Source organism: Molothrus aeneus, chromosome 6 (assembly GCF_037042795.1).
Source record: "Molothrus aeneus isolate 106 chromosome 6, BPBGC_Maene_1.0, whole genome shotgun sequence".
NCBI lineage: Eukaryota > Metazoa > Chordata > Aves > Passeriformes > Icteridae > Molothrus > Molothrus aeneus.
In genome coordinates, this window is record NC_089651.1 from 12,390,170 (window position 1) to 12,407,131 (window position 16,962).

At 44.4% G+C, this 16,962-nt stretch overlaps 1 protein-coding gene across 1 annotated transcript in view; it reads right to left on the reverse strand.

Moving 5' to 3' along the window:
- The window catches only part of RRAS2 (RAS related 2), a 42,100-nt gene extending 33,143 nt beyond the window's left edge, over positions 1-8,957 (reverse strand). Inside the window, exon 1 of the mRNA XM_066551653.1 lies at positions 8,671-8,957. Coding sequence (XP_066407750.1) covers positions 8,671-8,775 — 105 coding nt within the window. The 5' untranslated portion in view covers positions 8,776-8,957. The remainder of the gene's footprint in view (positions 1-8,670) is intronic.
- Positions 8,958-16,962: the final 8,005 nt, after the last annotated feature.

A 16,962-nucleotide genomic window follows, 5' to 3' on the forward strand; every position in this document is an offset into this window, starting at 1 on the left:
TAACAGAAGAAATTTAGTAGATCATTTTTCTACCCAAAGATGCCAGATTTTTCACACGGATTTATCACTGGCATCCTACCATTTCATGGTCTACTTACCACATATGAAGCAAAACACTCAGATTTGCTTGCAGGTTTATAGATTTAGGTCTGCTTAAATGAGGAATACTGAAGATGCCTGCAATATGAGCTAAGTTGTTAGTTTTGTCAGGAAAACTCAAAATGGTAACAAGAGTGATTTAAAAATTTCTTTTCCTAGCAAATATAACTGGTGACTCAACAGTGTATCACTACAGTTACAGAATACTCTGAACAGGACTGGAAGAATAATTTGCTGTTAAGTTGTGTGGAAGCTCAAGTTTATTTTCTGGCTTAGAAGACTTGAGGAAAGTGACACATTTGATAGTTATTAATGTGTGTACCCACAGCTAATCTGCTGAGAAATAACACTTCTCAGAGGTCCCCTGAATAAAGATCTTTGTGGAGCACTTCACTTGTGAGTGTTACACTAATTTTTTTCTTCAACTGCACCATTTTTACGTGTCAGTGCTAACATCTAGTTAATTATTAAAGCACGCTGGTCCCACAGCCAGCACTTTATGCTATCTTTAATAGTGCCCTTCTGCATACATTCCTATCTCCTGAACTCATTCCTATCTGGATTCACCGAAAACTACACTTCACTTTCTGCTCACAACTGAGAAGGTGGTGCAGGCCTGCTTAAATGAGCTCGACTGCCAGATGAAGTTGTTTGCAGAGCTGCACAGTGAACCAGACAGGGTAACTGATCCTGGGTAAAAACATTCCCTGGTTATTTTTAACTCCGATGGCTTGCAGAGTTTCGGTGCACTGGAGGGAGTAAATAGCTGTAATGGCAAACTGCTGTGGCAGCAAGGGGACCCTCTGAACATTTTTCCTTACTTGTAGTACTAGCTTATCAAATTAAACTTTCAGCTACAGCAAAGCCCTGTTTCTTCAGGCTTGAAGAACAAAAACATTTCCCCAGCCTTGTGCCTCCCCTCTGCCAGTCCCTTCTAAAAAAGCAAACAATCAACTTGCCCTCGCTCTCAAGGCCCTCCAGATCCCCATCTGCACCAGCACAGCCCTCATGGTCACATATGCAGCCCTCACTTGCCAACTGCACTCCTGGAGAGCTCCACACAAGCCTCTTCCAGAGGCACCTTCTCCTCTTTAGTTCTTTGTGAGATTTAGCATGAGCACATTTGTGTGTTACAAAGATTCACTATGAACTCCATCATCCAACAGGATCTCCCTCTGTAAGCAGAGTTTATGGCATTTCCCCATGCAACTAGAGAAGTGCACACAGTCCTCCTCAGCAGCCCTCACTCAGTTAGGTTTGAGGCTCTGCATAAGTCCAAGTTCTCCAGCCTTTCCCATTCCAGCAGCAGATCAGAATCCCCAACCTCGCTGCAACAACAGCCCTTGCACACAATGCTTGATTAGTCTCAAGATCAAGCAGTTCAAACGTGAATATGTGACCTTCTTTAGCTTAACCAAGAACAGTCCAGGCACAGCAGCCCAGCCAACCCTCTTAAAAACAACCCAGTGAAAGCAAGCAATCTACAAAGAAGTAATTTCAACCTCACCAAAGCTCCATGCAGAAGCACCCCTGTGTATCATGAGCTTCACACACTGGGATGCGACCAGCTTAAATATATGCATGGTGAAAAAAAAAGTAAGAAAAAACAAAGCAAGCATATTAAGCAAACATCCCTTGTCTGCCATCTGCTTTAAGTAATTAAGTTATAAGAGAGGAAAGAAATATTTTCTTTTGTGTTACCTGCTCCCATTTCATGCCCTATCCCAAACCCAAGCTGCAACCACACTTGAGCCATAAGACAGAGCACACAAAATAGCAAAGAAAAGACAAAAAAGAGACAAGAAAAAAAATTGTTCAGTCAGAGCATGTCTTCATAAAGAAGGATACAGTTCAAGGTGAACAGAAATGGTCTCACTCACTGTCCAGACAGAAATAACTTAGTTGGGATCTAACTAGAAATTTGTAATAGCAGGCTACCACTGCTCTCTTAGAATTTCAAAACAGAACTCCAGCAACTTTGTACAGCTTTGTACTTGGAGGCCAACATCCCCTAATTGCATTATTTGCAATTAAACTTTTCAATCTGGTTCCCTCCTACTCCTCACAGTAAGAGTTTGTCTTGGTTGTTCAAAGCTGCACCCAGAAACCTTTGGACGTGTCCTATGCACAGCAACAAGTTTAAAAAAAATTAAAAGTACCAATTACAGGCATGACTTCTGTTTTAATGTTGGTTTTACATACTTCTTGAACTAGAACAAGAAGTGGTGCATTTCTCTGGTTCCATTTTCCTTTAACAGTGCTTTTTGACCATAATTGAAGACAAGACTACCAAACCGGTGCAGTTAAGCCACCTGAATTGTTGGAACAAAGGGAGAAGCTCTCTGCTTGTGTCACACCAGTCTAGACCTGCAGACTGACTAATTTGGGAAGGTCTGCAGCAAACCCAGCTTCCTACCAGCCAGCCAGAAGTCTGCTACATTCCACTTCACGAAGCTGGTATTTATCTTTGGACACTTCAAGGAGTTCAGTCACAACATTTGCAGTGCCGGGAATGCTTTTGGTAAGTGTGAACAGGTTGCACAAGGTATACAAACATCAGCCATTTAGGCCCTTCCAAACTCTTGGAATATAAGGGCCCTACTTATAAGAGCCACCCTCCACCACCACTACTGAGCACTGGAATTCAGAGCTCCAGCCAAAACCAGAGGCAGGAGCCTCTCCCTCTAGTACGGGAAGGAGGCTCAGGGCGAGAGGCCAGCGGCTGCCTATTCATCCCTGGGAGTGCAAAGGCCATGCCAGGCAGAGAGCTGGGAAACTGTGCCAGCACTCCTTGTGCAAGTGGCAGTAGAAGACGACCTGATAACCAAAAGGTACGTCAATATTTACTTGCTATACAAGCAACCGCTGCTAGGAGCTAGCGCACAGAAAGGTGCTCTCGGACTGCCACATGGGTTAGGTTATCCCAAAGGAATGTCACTTTGGAAAAAATCTGTAAATCACTCAAAACCAGAACGGTGAGTATCTCAGAACTTCAGCACTGCTCCGAATTTATGGCAGCCTTTGAACGCAGCTCAGCTCTACCCTGTGTGTGCACTAGTACGAGGCATGAGTGCCGGATAACAGGATTCATTATGCCACTGCTGGCCATACTGCAACACTCACATGCAGCCTGAGGTTTCCTGCTTGCCTGCAAGGCAAGCCTGAAGTCATCTACTGCATTCCCAGGCTGTAGATCTGTAACCAGAGCGAGCCCAGACTTTGGCTTGGTAGCAGTGCAGCAGGAAGCAAGGAGCAGAGTGGTTCAAGTTTCACAAGAGGGGTGACGAGCAGCCCTTATTATTCCAGGTGACTGCATCACAAATCCTTTGTTTTGATTAGGATTTTTACTTCCCACCTTTAACCTCAACAGATGTCGACAATCAGTTGCTCCTGAACCGTATTTTGTCACCTTGAGTTAGTGCAAGGAGGCCCCAGGCTTTATCTCAGTGTGAGCATACCAGTCCCAGCGTAGCCCTGCGTGAATCTGCAGTCTGGAATCCGTGGCATCTTATTCCCTTAATTTGCCTGAGTGCTTACTCCAAGAGCATTTTCTGACGGTCACCGAGGGTTAGTCAGAATACCCAGAAACTGTGGAGGGACTTGCACATCCCAAGTCCAGCCCAGGGAAGTGGGGCACCAAGACATCAGGGTCTGTCAAACACCCAGCACGCTGGCTCCAACACCAGCTGCACGTTCAGTTGTTGCTTTTCAATCTACTTTACTACTCTATTTTGGAGCTTGGAATTCATTTGTAGAGCATAAAATTCAGAACAAGCCGTATTGTTGCCCAACAGCTATTCCAGAGATAAAAGACACTTTGAGATAACCCACCTTTGGGTTTATTGCTAGTTAATGGGAACAGTACTGTGAAAGTAGCAGCTTGGAAAAGGAAAAGAAAAAGGGGAAAAAAAGCCTGAACAACCGCTCACCCATCCATCTGCAAGTCATATGCCTACTTTCAGAAAAAGTGTCTGGTATTAAAATTCAGGAGTCAAAAATCTACATGCAACTCACTTTACTCACTAGCGAGTGGAACAGTAAGCTCAGCTCCAATCAGAATTTAAGGGCAGTAGGAAAAGTATTTTCTTTTACAAACTTGGCAGCAAGATTTGAGCTTGTAAATACAGCATGAAATCAGTAAACAAATAAAAAAACCCCAAACACTGAAGCCCTACATAGATTTTGTATCATGTTAAGTGTTTTAGCAGTTTCAAACATGTTCATGCCTTCCACAGGTAACATTAAGCTGACTGACAAACTAAGCTCAACTCAGCCACACTGAACTACAGCCATTCAATATCATCTCAAGGATCAAGTGACATTTATTAGCTGATACATTCATACAAATCACCAAAGCCTACTCAGTATGCAAAACTATACATGTCATTGTCACAAAACAAAAGCCATCATTTTACAAAGAGGAAAAAGCACCAGGACAAAAATTTGTCAATTCTGATAAAAAATAGACAGTATTTTGCACAGAAGACTTGAGAGAATAAAATATTAGTGGCTTTCTTGCTGCATACTGCTAAAACTAGCTATATTTGTTCAGTTTCACAAAAAAAAAAAGAAAAAAAAAGCATAAAGTAAATGGCAACTGCAGGATGAAAAAAAAGTCAGAGGGTGATTAGGTAGTTACTAGGCTGTATTCCCTTTGAGCAAGGAAATCTGAATATTACAAAGGGCTGAGTTACAAGGGAATGTGGGGTATTTTGTGACAGACCTCTGCATGACAGCTGGAGAAAAGCTATTGTGGCAACAGCTGTGTGCTCTGCACAGCTCATACTCCCAAATACCTCAGCCTGCTAAGAGGCCAGTTAACTGGCTGCAATGCATTTTAAAAGTTTTCTGCCTCTTGGGATGTGAGCATGATGGATTATTTGTGTATGTTTTCAATAACAGAAGGAATGCTTAGTTTTACCACTTAGCCTTTTACAAAATGCTGTGGTGTAATGCTGAACTATCATTCACTGCTGCTTTCCTAGAGTTTATAGCTGCAACATCCCATTAACTCTCCTCCACAATTAAAACATCTTCACTTCCTGTCTTACCAGTGCACAGGCTCGACAGCAGTAAATTCATCTATCATATCCTGATTTAAAGGAAATGATCTGATATTTCCAGGATGAAATCCTGGCCCACCAACAGCAATATCGAGCTGTGTGTACCTCCCTAGAGGAAGAATTTTGAGGAACACACTACTCATTAATCACTGAAAGCTTAGATCTGCTAATTTGTACTCTAAAGTTACTCCAAGGTGTCAGATGAATGTCTGAGAGGTGAGCCCAGGCAGTTATACACAAGTGACCAGTTACACCTCACTTACTCCTGCACTGCCCTAATTAGCACAGTGAGGCTGAACTCAGGACACCAGAGAGTTTCCCTTGTATGAGATGGGTTTGCTCACTCAGCCTCCTTACAAACACCTTGCTGTTTCAGGCCAGACTGAGGCACAACAATCAGCAGGAATTGTACTCTCACACACAGGACAGCAAGCACAGGAGCACTCTGCACTGCCCTAACCTCAGCCACTGCTGCTCCTGCAGGAATGAATGCTCTCTGCTTTCCCTCCATCATCTAAACAAGGCAGGGAAGGATGAGCTGCGCAGACATCCCAGAAAGCTGGCAAGAGAAAGAAGATTAACTGGTTCTTCTTATATCCTCACTTTCTCATGTTTCCCTTTGTTTTATCTGAAATCAAGGAAGAGTTTTCCCATTTTCAAGTATGAATCCCCTGTTGTCTTTCAAAGATACAAGGTAAATTGCAGCACATGCTTCCTCATGATATCCTATCACCACAAAAGTCTGATTTACTGGAAAACAATCAGCACCAAAATAAAAGCTGCATTTGAGTACTGACTTACTGAAAGTTAAAAAGGAAAGCAATAGCAAGTATAGAAATACTTGCTAGTAGTAAGAAGCAAAAAGCTTTCCTTTTTAAGCTTCAGTTGGTGACAGCCTTGTTTTAAACACAAGCAATAAAGAAGCAAAAAAGAATTTAAATCCTCCACTGACATCAGGATCTGTCATGCAGCAAGAGCTAGTACTGATCCATGTTTTAGTGAAGGCCACTACACGTTTGTCACTTAATCCTAAGAAATTCCAAAAATGAAGCACGTGACTTGCTTGTAATCAATTTTAAAACAACTTGGAGCAGTTTCTGTGCAGCCTTAAAAGACAAACAATGTATTTGGCAACACACTGCTGTACAGAAACTACCCAGGTGCCTGCATGGCAAAGCACACACTTGATAACATCACAGCTTTAAGAGCTCAGGAAGACGCTGTGGGATATAAATAGTACAGCAAGCCTCATCTTTTATTGTCCAAAACCACACAGCAAGCACAGAAAGAACACAAAACTCTTCTCTAAGGTACCTGAAGTACTGTCCAGGTCTTTATTTCCCAGCTATTTTTGTTTGGTTTTGATTTGGGTTGTTTGGGGGTTTTTTAAGGCTGAATTTTCTGCTAAACTTCACTTTGCAGTGGCAAGATTTTATCTCAGGATAAAGCTGCCGAGAGGGCAAGAAGATGGAGATAGCTTAATGCAAACTGACAATAAGTTGTTTTGAAGAATTCACCCTCAATGTGTCAGCTTAACACTACAGTGCTGCTCCTCAACACTCCTTCAAAGTGAACTATTTATTTTTCTGCTGTTAATTTGAAAAGATCCTTATACGTGGCAAAACAGACACAGGTACCTCTTCTGCAGATATTTGCTAAAAGACAAGTGTCAGTCATAGCACTTCGCCCAACATTTATATCTATATTTAATAAAAGCTCAAACTGTTAGGTTAAAGAATTAATTTCTACAAGCAGTCAAATATTGAAGCTATCCAGTACTCAGCAGAACCTTACTGCTATTTAAAAAGATGGCTATACAAAGGCATCAAGTATGAACTTCCCTTTTTTTCCTTACATCTTTAGTAGAAATTACAGCTTTTTTGTTGAGAAGGTAAAGTTATCCCAAAGCCCTCAAAGCTGCCTCAATCCAGAAATCCCTTCAGCAACATTTCCCAAGACTGAAGCCATATCCAGCTGCACACATGACTGCCACAGCGAGACACAGGCAACACCATCTAGAGCAGCAGTGAACAGCACCCTAAACCAGCTGCAGAAAACCCAGGGTTTAATTATCTCCATACACAAGCAATGAGGAATTCAATCCACACACTGGGAGCACTGCAGTTATTCCTGCCCCATCACCTCCAAACAGACCCACCAGCCAGTGTTCTACCAGGAGCTGACCAGCCATCTACACATCTGACAAAAGACACCTGTACAATACATCTCAAAAAATACCAGTCAAACTAAACTAGTTCCAAAGAACTAATTCTCCCAAAGGGTCCACTCCTTTAATGTTCCGTATAATACTACATCTTGTAAGCATTCCAGCATCCAGTACTCACCCAAAAATTCAAAGTAATGTTTTCTATATAGTTAGTTAGTCTGCGCTGCAGAGCTGGTGGTTAAATTCTTAACAGAGTAGTTGAGCTAATGAACACATGGATGCATACGTGAATGAAAAACCCGACTGAAATAAAGAAATGGTCTATTTCCTATCAGACCACCCAACACCTATTTTGCTCTAACAAAATATTAGTGGAGAACATCACTGCCCCAAGCATTAAAAGACAGGTCTGCCCCGCTGTCAAGCAGCCCATCTTAGGGGTAGGTAGAGCATGACCGGCTCTCCACAGTGGAATAAAAGAAAACAAACAAGAAGCCATGCTCTCCAGATTTGCTGCTCTGCCGTCAGCAACAGCAGCAAGCAGAACGCCAGTAGTTGTCTCTTGCTACCACCATAAACAGAGGGAGAAATGCTAACAGCAACAGGGCAGGGGCTGAAAATAAGTAAAGGAGGTACGGCTGAATTCGTGGCGAAACACTAAAAAGGGATCTTCCTCGTAACACTGACGCGCACCCTTTGTATCGCTATTCTGGCGTGGTTTTTACTGAAAACGAATAGACGAGAAAGTTCAATTGTCTACAAGTTGAACAGCAGGCGCTCCGAGGCTTGGTGGGCGCTGGCCGGTCCCAGCTCGCACGGCGTGCCCCGCCGCAAACACTCCTGCTCTCGGGGGGAGCGGCGGGAGCTTCCCGGCCCCTCGCCGGCCTAGCCCAAGATGCTCAGCCCGGGGCAGCTATTTCGGAGCCGGACGCCGAGTGTCACCGCTCCCCGGCCGCGCCTGCCGCTTCCCGGGCGGAGCGCGGGGCCGGACCCCGCCCGCGACACCGGAGCCGCCGGTCCCCAGCGCCGCGGCGCCCCGGAGCCCAGCGCGCCCGGCCAGCCGACCCCACCCGGCGGCGGCGCCCGGCGGGCCGGGGGCGGCGGCCGCCCCTTCCCGCCCGCCCTCCAGAACCTTCCCGGGGGCTCGCAGCAGCCCCGAGCCCCTCAAGGTCACGCCGCCGGCTCCCCGCCCCGGGCTTCCCGCTGTCCCGCCGGCAGCATCCCACGGCGCCGCCGGGAGCTGCCGCCCGCCGCGCCGGCTCCGGCCCCGGCCCCCCCGCGCCGGGCAGCGCCCAGGCCCCGGCGAGAGGAGCGCTTCCCCCCGGCGCCGCGGCCCCTCACCTGGATGAACTGGATGGTGAGCGCCGACTTGCCCACGCCGCCGCCGCCCACCACCACCAGCCGGTACTTCTCCTGCCCCGGGCCGTCCCTGCAGCCCGCGGCCATGGGGGAGCCGAGCGGGGCGATCGCGGCAGCGCCGCCGCGGGGTCCGACGCCTGCCTCTCTCTCTCCGGCGCTCTCCTCCCGCTCCTCCTCGTGCCGCCGGGGCTGAGCAGCCGCAGGCCCCGCCGATTGCCGGCAGCAGCAGCGCCCGCCCCGCCGTGCGGTGCGGCAGCGCCGAACGGAGCCGAGCGGAGCGCGCAGCACCGCCCGCCCCCGCAGCCAGGGCGCCGCGGCACTAATGGCCGCCGGGGGCGGGGCCCGCGCACCGCCATGCTAATGAGGGGGCGGAGCTTCTCGTATCTGCATGCTAATGAGCGTGGTATATCCGCGGGGGGCGGGGCCAGCGGGGAGCCGCCGTACAAACGGCCGCAGGGGGCGGGGCCAGCTCATCGCCATGCTAATGAGCTGTTGCATATGCATCAGGGCTGCCCGGCACGCCGCGGTGTTTGTGTGGCGCGGGTGGTGGCGGCCCCCGGGTGCCCCCTCCGCCCCCCTGGCAGACAGCGCGCCGCGGAGGTAATTAGCGATGTCCCCGTGGGCTTTGGTGGGGCGCCCGTCTGAGTGGCTCATCAACATTAATGAGGCTCTGGATGCCCACGGGATGGGAGGGACGTGCTGGTCACCGTGCGCACAGATGCAGAGCCAAGGCGCGGGGAGGTTTCAAGCCCGAGGGTCGCTACTGTCGCTTCCTACCAAGAGGGAAAAATGGGAAAAAGTCATAGTGACTGAATCCCTTTGCCACTCTTCATCAGGTTTCCTTGTGAGCATGCATGTGAATGGGTTTCTCACTCATTTAAGCCATTCAGATCAAGTCCACCCTCTCCTCCGAGTGTCACCCACCGCTGGATGTCACAGCCCCATATTCATTCCTCTCTGTACTTGGTCAGTGCGTGGTGAATTCACCCTGGGCATCTCCACCGCCTCTGCTGGGGACAGGCTGCTGTGATCTTCCAGTGCTGTCCTCCCCTTTGGGTAATATCTTACTGCCCAGGGTGTTTCTGCACACCCAAAACTCGGCAGATGGTCATAATACAACAAAGCAGAAGTTTTGCTTTTCAGGGAATTTTCAGGGAATTCCTTCTTCACTTCCTCTCTCTTCCCTTTTTGTGAAGATATAAAGCAACAACTCCATGAATATCTAATCTTGTACACCTGTACACACGTGCATCCTTTTGCCAACACAAAGCTGTTATCATGTTCCTGAATGGCATAATCACATCAGCAAGTTGAACACGGTCCTCCTCTCCACAAACAAAACTCCAGAAGTAGTGGCCATGCATGGAATCCTCACTGAAGGGACCTGCCCTGTTCAACGCTGGAGCTGTGTGGGGAGGCAGGGACAGCAATCCATGCAGCCTCCTGCTTTTTCACCCAAGAAACCCAGACTTTCAACGTTCAACACACATTTCAGCTCTGCACCAAAGGAGGGGAGGATCCCACAGGCAGGAAAGAGCCTCCTTCCCTCCACAGACCCAGGACAGCCCTGACAGAGATCCACAGAGAAATTACAGCTTGTGGAGTTAATTAGGAGCTAACATGATATCATATATACACATGGGGGCAAATCCATGCTGTAGCCTAATCTTAATTCCACTATTACCCAATTTGTCATGCTGAGCTTTGCAATTCTTTAACAGAATTCCTCTGCTTAAAACCCCAAAACTTTGAAACCAAGAACAGCCTCCTTCAACATCCGTTCTGTCTCAGGGGAGAAGAGTGTCCGACACACAGGAAACAAACTGCTACTTTGTGAGTTAATGGTGTAACTGTGTGAGAAGGAGATACTTTGTTCCCGGGACTCACAACGGTATTTCGGAAGAGGAATGCCAGCGCTCAGGCTCAGTTGCCTCGGTATTCTCCCGTAGTGATAAACTGCTTTTTCACATCCGTTTCCTTATTGCCCATGCCAATCAAAAGTAAGGAACAACTCACACAGGAAAGAATACGTAGCCTAATATTTTCCAGTTTGGAAAAAAGATAAGTGAGAGGGAGATAAAGCAGAAGTCTGTAAATTCCTAAGCAGCATAGGGAAGTTGAACAGAGAAAGCCTCAAAATAGGAGAACTGAGGGACACCCAGTGATAGTAGGAAGAAACAAGTTTAAACAAACAAAAAAGGACAAAAAAGGACACTGTTTTCCACAGACACAATCAATGGCACTGTGGAAATCTCTGCCACAAGGGACTGTGGAAAATGAAACTGCCTGCGAGTGACAAAAGGTTAGACAAAGTCATAGAGCAGAAAGCAGCAGAAAGCAGCCACTAAGCACAGTGACCAGGGACTCAGTTTTGATTCGGGAAGCCCCTAAAGCACTGGCAGCCTGGAGGCAGGTTTGCTGAACAAAGAACACACTTTCTTCCCACATGTGCTGGTTCTGGTGTTCTCTCACCTACAAATCAACTACTGGCCACTGCCAGGATCAGGGACCCATGAGAGTATTAATCCAGCAGGACAAGTCTCCTAATTCTTAATTACATTCTCTAGACTAAGAAAAATCACAAGTACAGATTGTGAGGAAGTGAAGCTGCAGCTAATTTATGAAGTATTGGCTGTTTTTTAATCAAAATACAGCTACAATCTCACAGTTGGCCATTAGTACAGTAATCACTAAACTCCACTGCCAGGAAGGGCAATGACATGAAAAGCAGATTTTTAGTGAGTTTTAAGAGCATGCTAATCTCTATGCAAACTATTGGAATAGGATATCTGAGTTCTTGGTTCAAAGTTACATAGAAAGCCAAACATTTTTATCATCCCTTATTTTTTAGGTTTCAGTTTCATTATACATAATTTAAAACAAACTTAGTATTCTGAAAACAATATCAGTATTGTCACTGATATAGCTATCCAATCTTGTGAATACTGCAAGGAAATCTTGTTCTTTAAATAAAACTGGCAGATATGACAATGGGTTAAAATAATACAACATCTACTGTGATCAAAAGATTCTATTGCAAAAACAATACTGTTAAATACTCTTTGTATTTGTGAATTTTGAAATCTAGTTTTATAAATAGAGTTATATTCTTTCAAATCACAAAGCAGTGATCACAGAAAAACAGGAGATGGATTGCAATTGATGAGCAGCAGTGGGCTTTGTAGTTTTGTAACTGCACCCAAAGATGTCAATAAGAATTGTTTTCTCTTTGCTGTATAAACACAGGTAGAGGGAGAAAATATCCAGTATAGAGACAGTCTAAAACCAGGGCAGCCAGGGCAGATCCAGCTCTGGAAGTGCCAGTCTCTACACCTTGTCTTCCCTCAGGAGCTGTGAGCCCTGGTTTCAGAAGACAAGGCATATACATGTGAATAAAAATAGGGAGATGAGGGAACGACACACTCCAGGATCCACTTCAAGATAACTAACCTGGGAAAGACTTGGCTGGTGGTGATGCACTTTACCCAGCAGGTGAAGACAAGAAACCTGGGACTGACAGGAGGCAGCAGGGCAAGATGATGCAAAAAGGGTTTGGAATGCTCCACGCAGCCAGGAAAATAAATTTCACAGCACCAGTTTTCATATCCCTGGGGAGGTAGTAAATGTGGGATTTCATAACAGAGAGGAAGAACTCGAAATACCAAGAGTTGAGATGATGGAGCCATGACCAAAGTTTTGATGAAGCAGCTGGGAAAGAAAGTACAGCTTTTAGAAGCGTTGCATAGAAAGAAGCTGCGTCATTTCAGGTCTAGCCTGAATGTGCATATTTAAAAAGAGACAAAATCAGGAATGATATCCAGATGGCAGACTTAAAAGAAAGATCACCATAGTGCTTTATATAATGACAGGGAAAAAAAAAGACTTCAGGAAGTGCTTGAGGGAAAGATCCAGAACTTTATTTTACATTGGCAGCCTTGCAAAGAGGTGGGTTTGGAAGGTTAGAAGACATGTATGCAGTAAGTGACATATTGAAAGCTAAAAAGTGCTCTGTGGGAACGTAAAAGCTTAATTAGAAGAAAACTTCTTCTCAGGCTTAGCACAGAAAAATGTTACAAAAATCTTTGGGACATGAGTCAGAGTGGCAGGTAACTTTAACTCTGAGTTATTCCACTGATTTAGGATTATATATGTACCTATCACTTGTTTATTGACCTTGCTCAAACCGGCCTTAAATATCACCCCTCCTATTGTGTGGATAGTTTCCACAAAGGAAAGGACATCCATGTGCTGCAATTCCCACCAAGGACTCCACTGCTGGCCACAAGAATATTTGAGAAAACTGGCTTTCTCAGAGCCATAAAACAAAAAGCTTGGGGAAAAAGATATTAAAAATTTGGTTTTTCTTGGAATAGGAAAGTAAGATCTAACTCAGAATAAAACAGGTGATAATTTTTCTTGTCTATACAAAAAACATGAGCTATTTAATGAGCAATGAGTGCCCAGAAACTGGGAGAAAAATAAGCCATTTCTCCTCAGACACGTTTATTAGTTTCTATCTGAGCAAAAAGTAAAAACTATTTTCAGCCAAGTAGCTACAGCTTTTTATAAATCTTGATCTATTTTTACATCTACCTATTCCAGTAAAGTAGTCTGTAGTAAACACTTCAAAATGTGTCATTTTCTTTGAGCTGGAAACTGATCTACAGACAAAAGTCCTGATTTTTTTTTTGTTTGTTTGGTTGTTTGGTTTTGGTTTTTTTGCTGTAATGTTTAAGACGGGCTTGTCAATTTTTATTAGTTATTATGATTACTTTAGCAATTCACATGTGTTTATACCCAGTAATAATTACAAAGAAATAATATCCCATGAGAAAAGAGTAAAATAAACTGTGTAGGAATAGGATTTTTCAACAAATTGTTTAAAGTTTGTGATGCTATATGTTTTTCCTAACATTTACATAACTGCCTTCAGCAATTAACATGAGGGGAATTATATGGGGGTTTTTTAAAGAGAATGCAGCAGCATCATCTCTTATGTGAGCAGCTCAGGTTCTGCACACCTGGGCATTCAGTCAATCCTCTAGCAAACCAAGCAATCCAATCTTGACTGATTTGATATATGTGATTCCAGGTATATTTAGATAATATGTATTTATCTATTTTTACACATGTATTGGTTTAGCTATTTATTTAATTATGTTACTAGGATAAAAAAGAAGCGGGAAGAAAACCTAAATTAGTACCTTCTAGACCTTCCCCATAGACCTTAAAAATGAGAAAGTGATCCCAAGAGGAAATTTCTCCACAAATCACTTGCAAATTACTACTTGAAAGAAGATCCTTACCCTGTTGGAAAGGTGTGTGTACCTTTCCTGGTCTCTTTCAAAATGAAGGCATTAAGTAGGGGTACAAACACCAGCTGTGACACAGAAGGAAGCTCAGAGTAGGTGGCATTCCCTCTGGAGCAGAGTGGCCATGTCCATGTTGCACCATGAAGGTGGTGCCTTCAATCCCTTACACCACAAACACGTGGTCATGGCAACCTTAATTAATGCACACAGCCACTCCATGTCCCACCACAGTATGATCAGAACCTCTGCCCCCACCAGACTCAGAAACTGGGCTTTTTCCTTCACCACCAAAACTGCTAAACACTGCTGGTTTCTGTTCCCCTCGTGCAGGATACAAGAAACTTCTCATCCCCTTATGCTCATGAGCCTGTTTGCTTTCTTACACTTAGGATGATTCCACAGAGCTACATGAGGCAGCATAATAAAAAGATGGTTCTTGTGTAGGAAAAACAGAGCTATCCAAACCTGCCTCTGAATCTCAACCTTGGGAACAGCCAGATTTTCATAGACCTTTTCATCATTCATGATCCCGCTACCCCAAAATGGAGAAGCAGCTGTTATCACCTGTCCCAAGATTTCTCTGCTGCTCACCTTGCAAAAACCTGAAGGTTTGTGGGCACCTCTTAGTTGGCTTCTATTGCTTTTTTGGAGTTGGCAAGACAGTGCAGCCAAGAAAGCCACATTTCCACTTCTCACCAAAGCTCCCACATCAGTACTGCTCTAGATCCACTTAGGAGATAGTTAAGATTGATTAGAGAAAGAAAGGATGAGAAATTTAATAGGTTGGACTAAATCATCTGAGTCTGACAACATTTGTTCTAAGGTACATGGTTAGCAGTCTCACAGGCATTGGTGGTTACCCTTAGAACTTTACAGAAAGTGGGTGAGAAGTTGAGGAGAATGTTAAAAAGGTGGAAAATGAAGAGTAGAAAATTGTCTGCTCTAATTTCATTTTCTGGAAGAAAAAGTGTTAAAAGAAATAATGAAACTATTTGTAAATACCTCTAAGAAAACAAGGAGGCAACTGACAACAAATATGTCCTTCTCCAGGAACAAATGGTGTCAAATCAAAATATTGTTCTCCTGTGGTCCATTAACAGGCATTTGAGTAGGAGGAAGCAGTATGCATCCCATACCTTGATTCTGTCTTTAATGATTCACTTTGTTCAGGCTGGAGAAGACAAGGCTCCAGGGTGACCTAATTGTACCTTCTAATATCTAAAGGGAGCTGACAAGAAAGATGGAGAGGGACTTTTTACACAAGCATGTAGTGACAGACAGTGGGAATGGCTTCAAACTGAATGAGAGCAGGTTTAGATTACATATTTGGAAGAAATTTTTTACTGTGAGGGTGGTGGGGGCCCTGGCACAGGTTGCCCAGGGTAGGTGGTGGATGTCCCATCCCTGGAAGTGTTCAAAGCCAGTTTGGATGGGGCTCTGAGCAGTCTGATCCAGTAGAAGCTGTCCCTGCCCATGGCAGGGGGTTGGAACAAGATGATCTTTAAGGTTCCTTCCAAGCCAGGCTATTCTATGGTTTTATGATCCTCTGTGCTTACAATTAGGTTATTACATAACCCCTGTGTCATGTTAGATGGCAGCAGTAAAGCTGGAACAGGACAGGTGGGATAGCTGGACCCAGTGATTTCCAGTGGTTCATTGACAAAATTGAGGGTAGCAGCACACAACAATGCAGAAGATGTCACACAATCTAGTATTATTAAATATTTTAGTAATAACCTAGATTATGAAACAAGAAAGCACATGTCCTACATTTTCAGAAGCTGCATGCTAGGGAAGAAAACAAGATTTGTGAATAACCACAAAAATTAAAGAAAAGTTCTAAAAAAAGAGAATGCAATTCAGAAACAATGCACATATTGTTCTGCCTGTAGACAAGAATTTGTTATTTGATTGTAGCTAAATGTGTTAGAAAAAAAAAAAACGGGAAAAAATACTTTCCCTTTTCTTGGTGCTTTCCCTTGCTTCTTGGTATTTTACACCACCTGAGCCTGAGCTCCCTCCTTTTACATATATACTTTCAGAAATTTCCTTCCCTGTATTTTATTTCTCTGGCTATCTTACAGAGGAATTTCCACCATAAAGGCTTGTATTTTACCATTTTAGTATAACTCTTTAGTATGATGACCTACATTTCATTTTCTGCAATATTTCCTCCTTATGCTGAGATCAAAGGAGAGCTAATGATTGAGGCACTGGTCTGACTGAAATTTCCATCCTCCTTTTGCACTGAGGTGATGTGTGCTTGTGCTTCATGGCATTTATTTAGCAAACTGCCTACTCTGCTATTTCCTATAAACCCATTTTTTGTAAGGCCACTCACTTCCAGCCTTGGTTCTATTTCCCTTCACCCTTCATGACCCATTCCCACTGATTAATGCTGGGATGCAGTTTTTCTAGAATTCGTTGTCCCAATTTTTACTAGAATTCGTTGTATTTCTGTACCTCAGCTGGATGCAGAGATCTGTCTGGTTAGTTCTGAGAACTCTAAATCCACAGAGGAGCAAAATGCACTAGGAATCATTTACTGAAATGCATGACCTTGAAATAGCATGGTTCCACAGCACAGATGGAGTTTACCAGATGTCTGAGGCTAGGAAATGATGAGATTTAAAAGAGTCAGTACTTCAGAGTGGTTTAAAAAACTGAGATTACTGGATAGGATAGAGCTACTGCAAGTATATTTAAACAAGTACATCAACGTGTGGATCCATGACTTTGGTGCCCAGATCAGTTTGCCAGCCCTGCCTCTCCAGTGTGCGCTTACCTGTGCAATGGATGTACATCCTGAGCTCAGTGAAAGGCTCTCTCTTCATTGGTATGCTTGAACCATCAGCACTGGTCTGATGGTGATAACCCCTCTGCTGCTGGTTGTCCAATGTTTGGCTCTTCAAGCTGTCATGTTCTGATTCCCTGGTGGTGTCTGAAATTACCAAAAATCCAT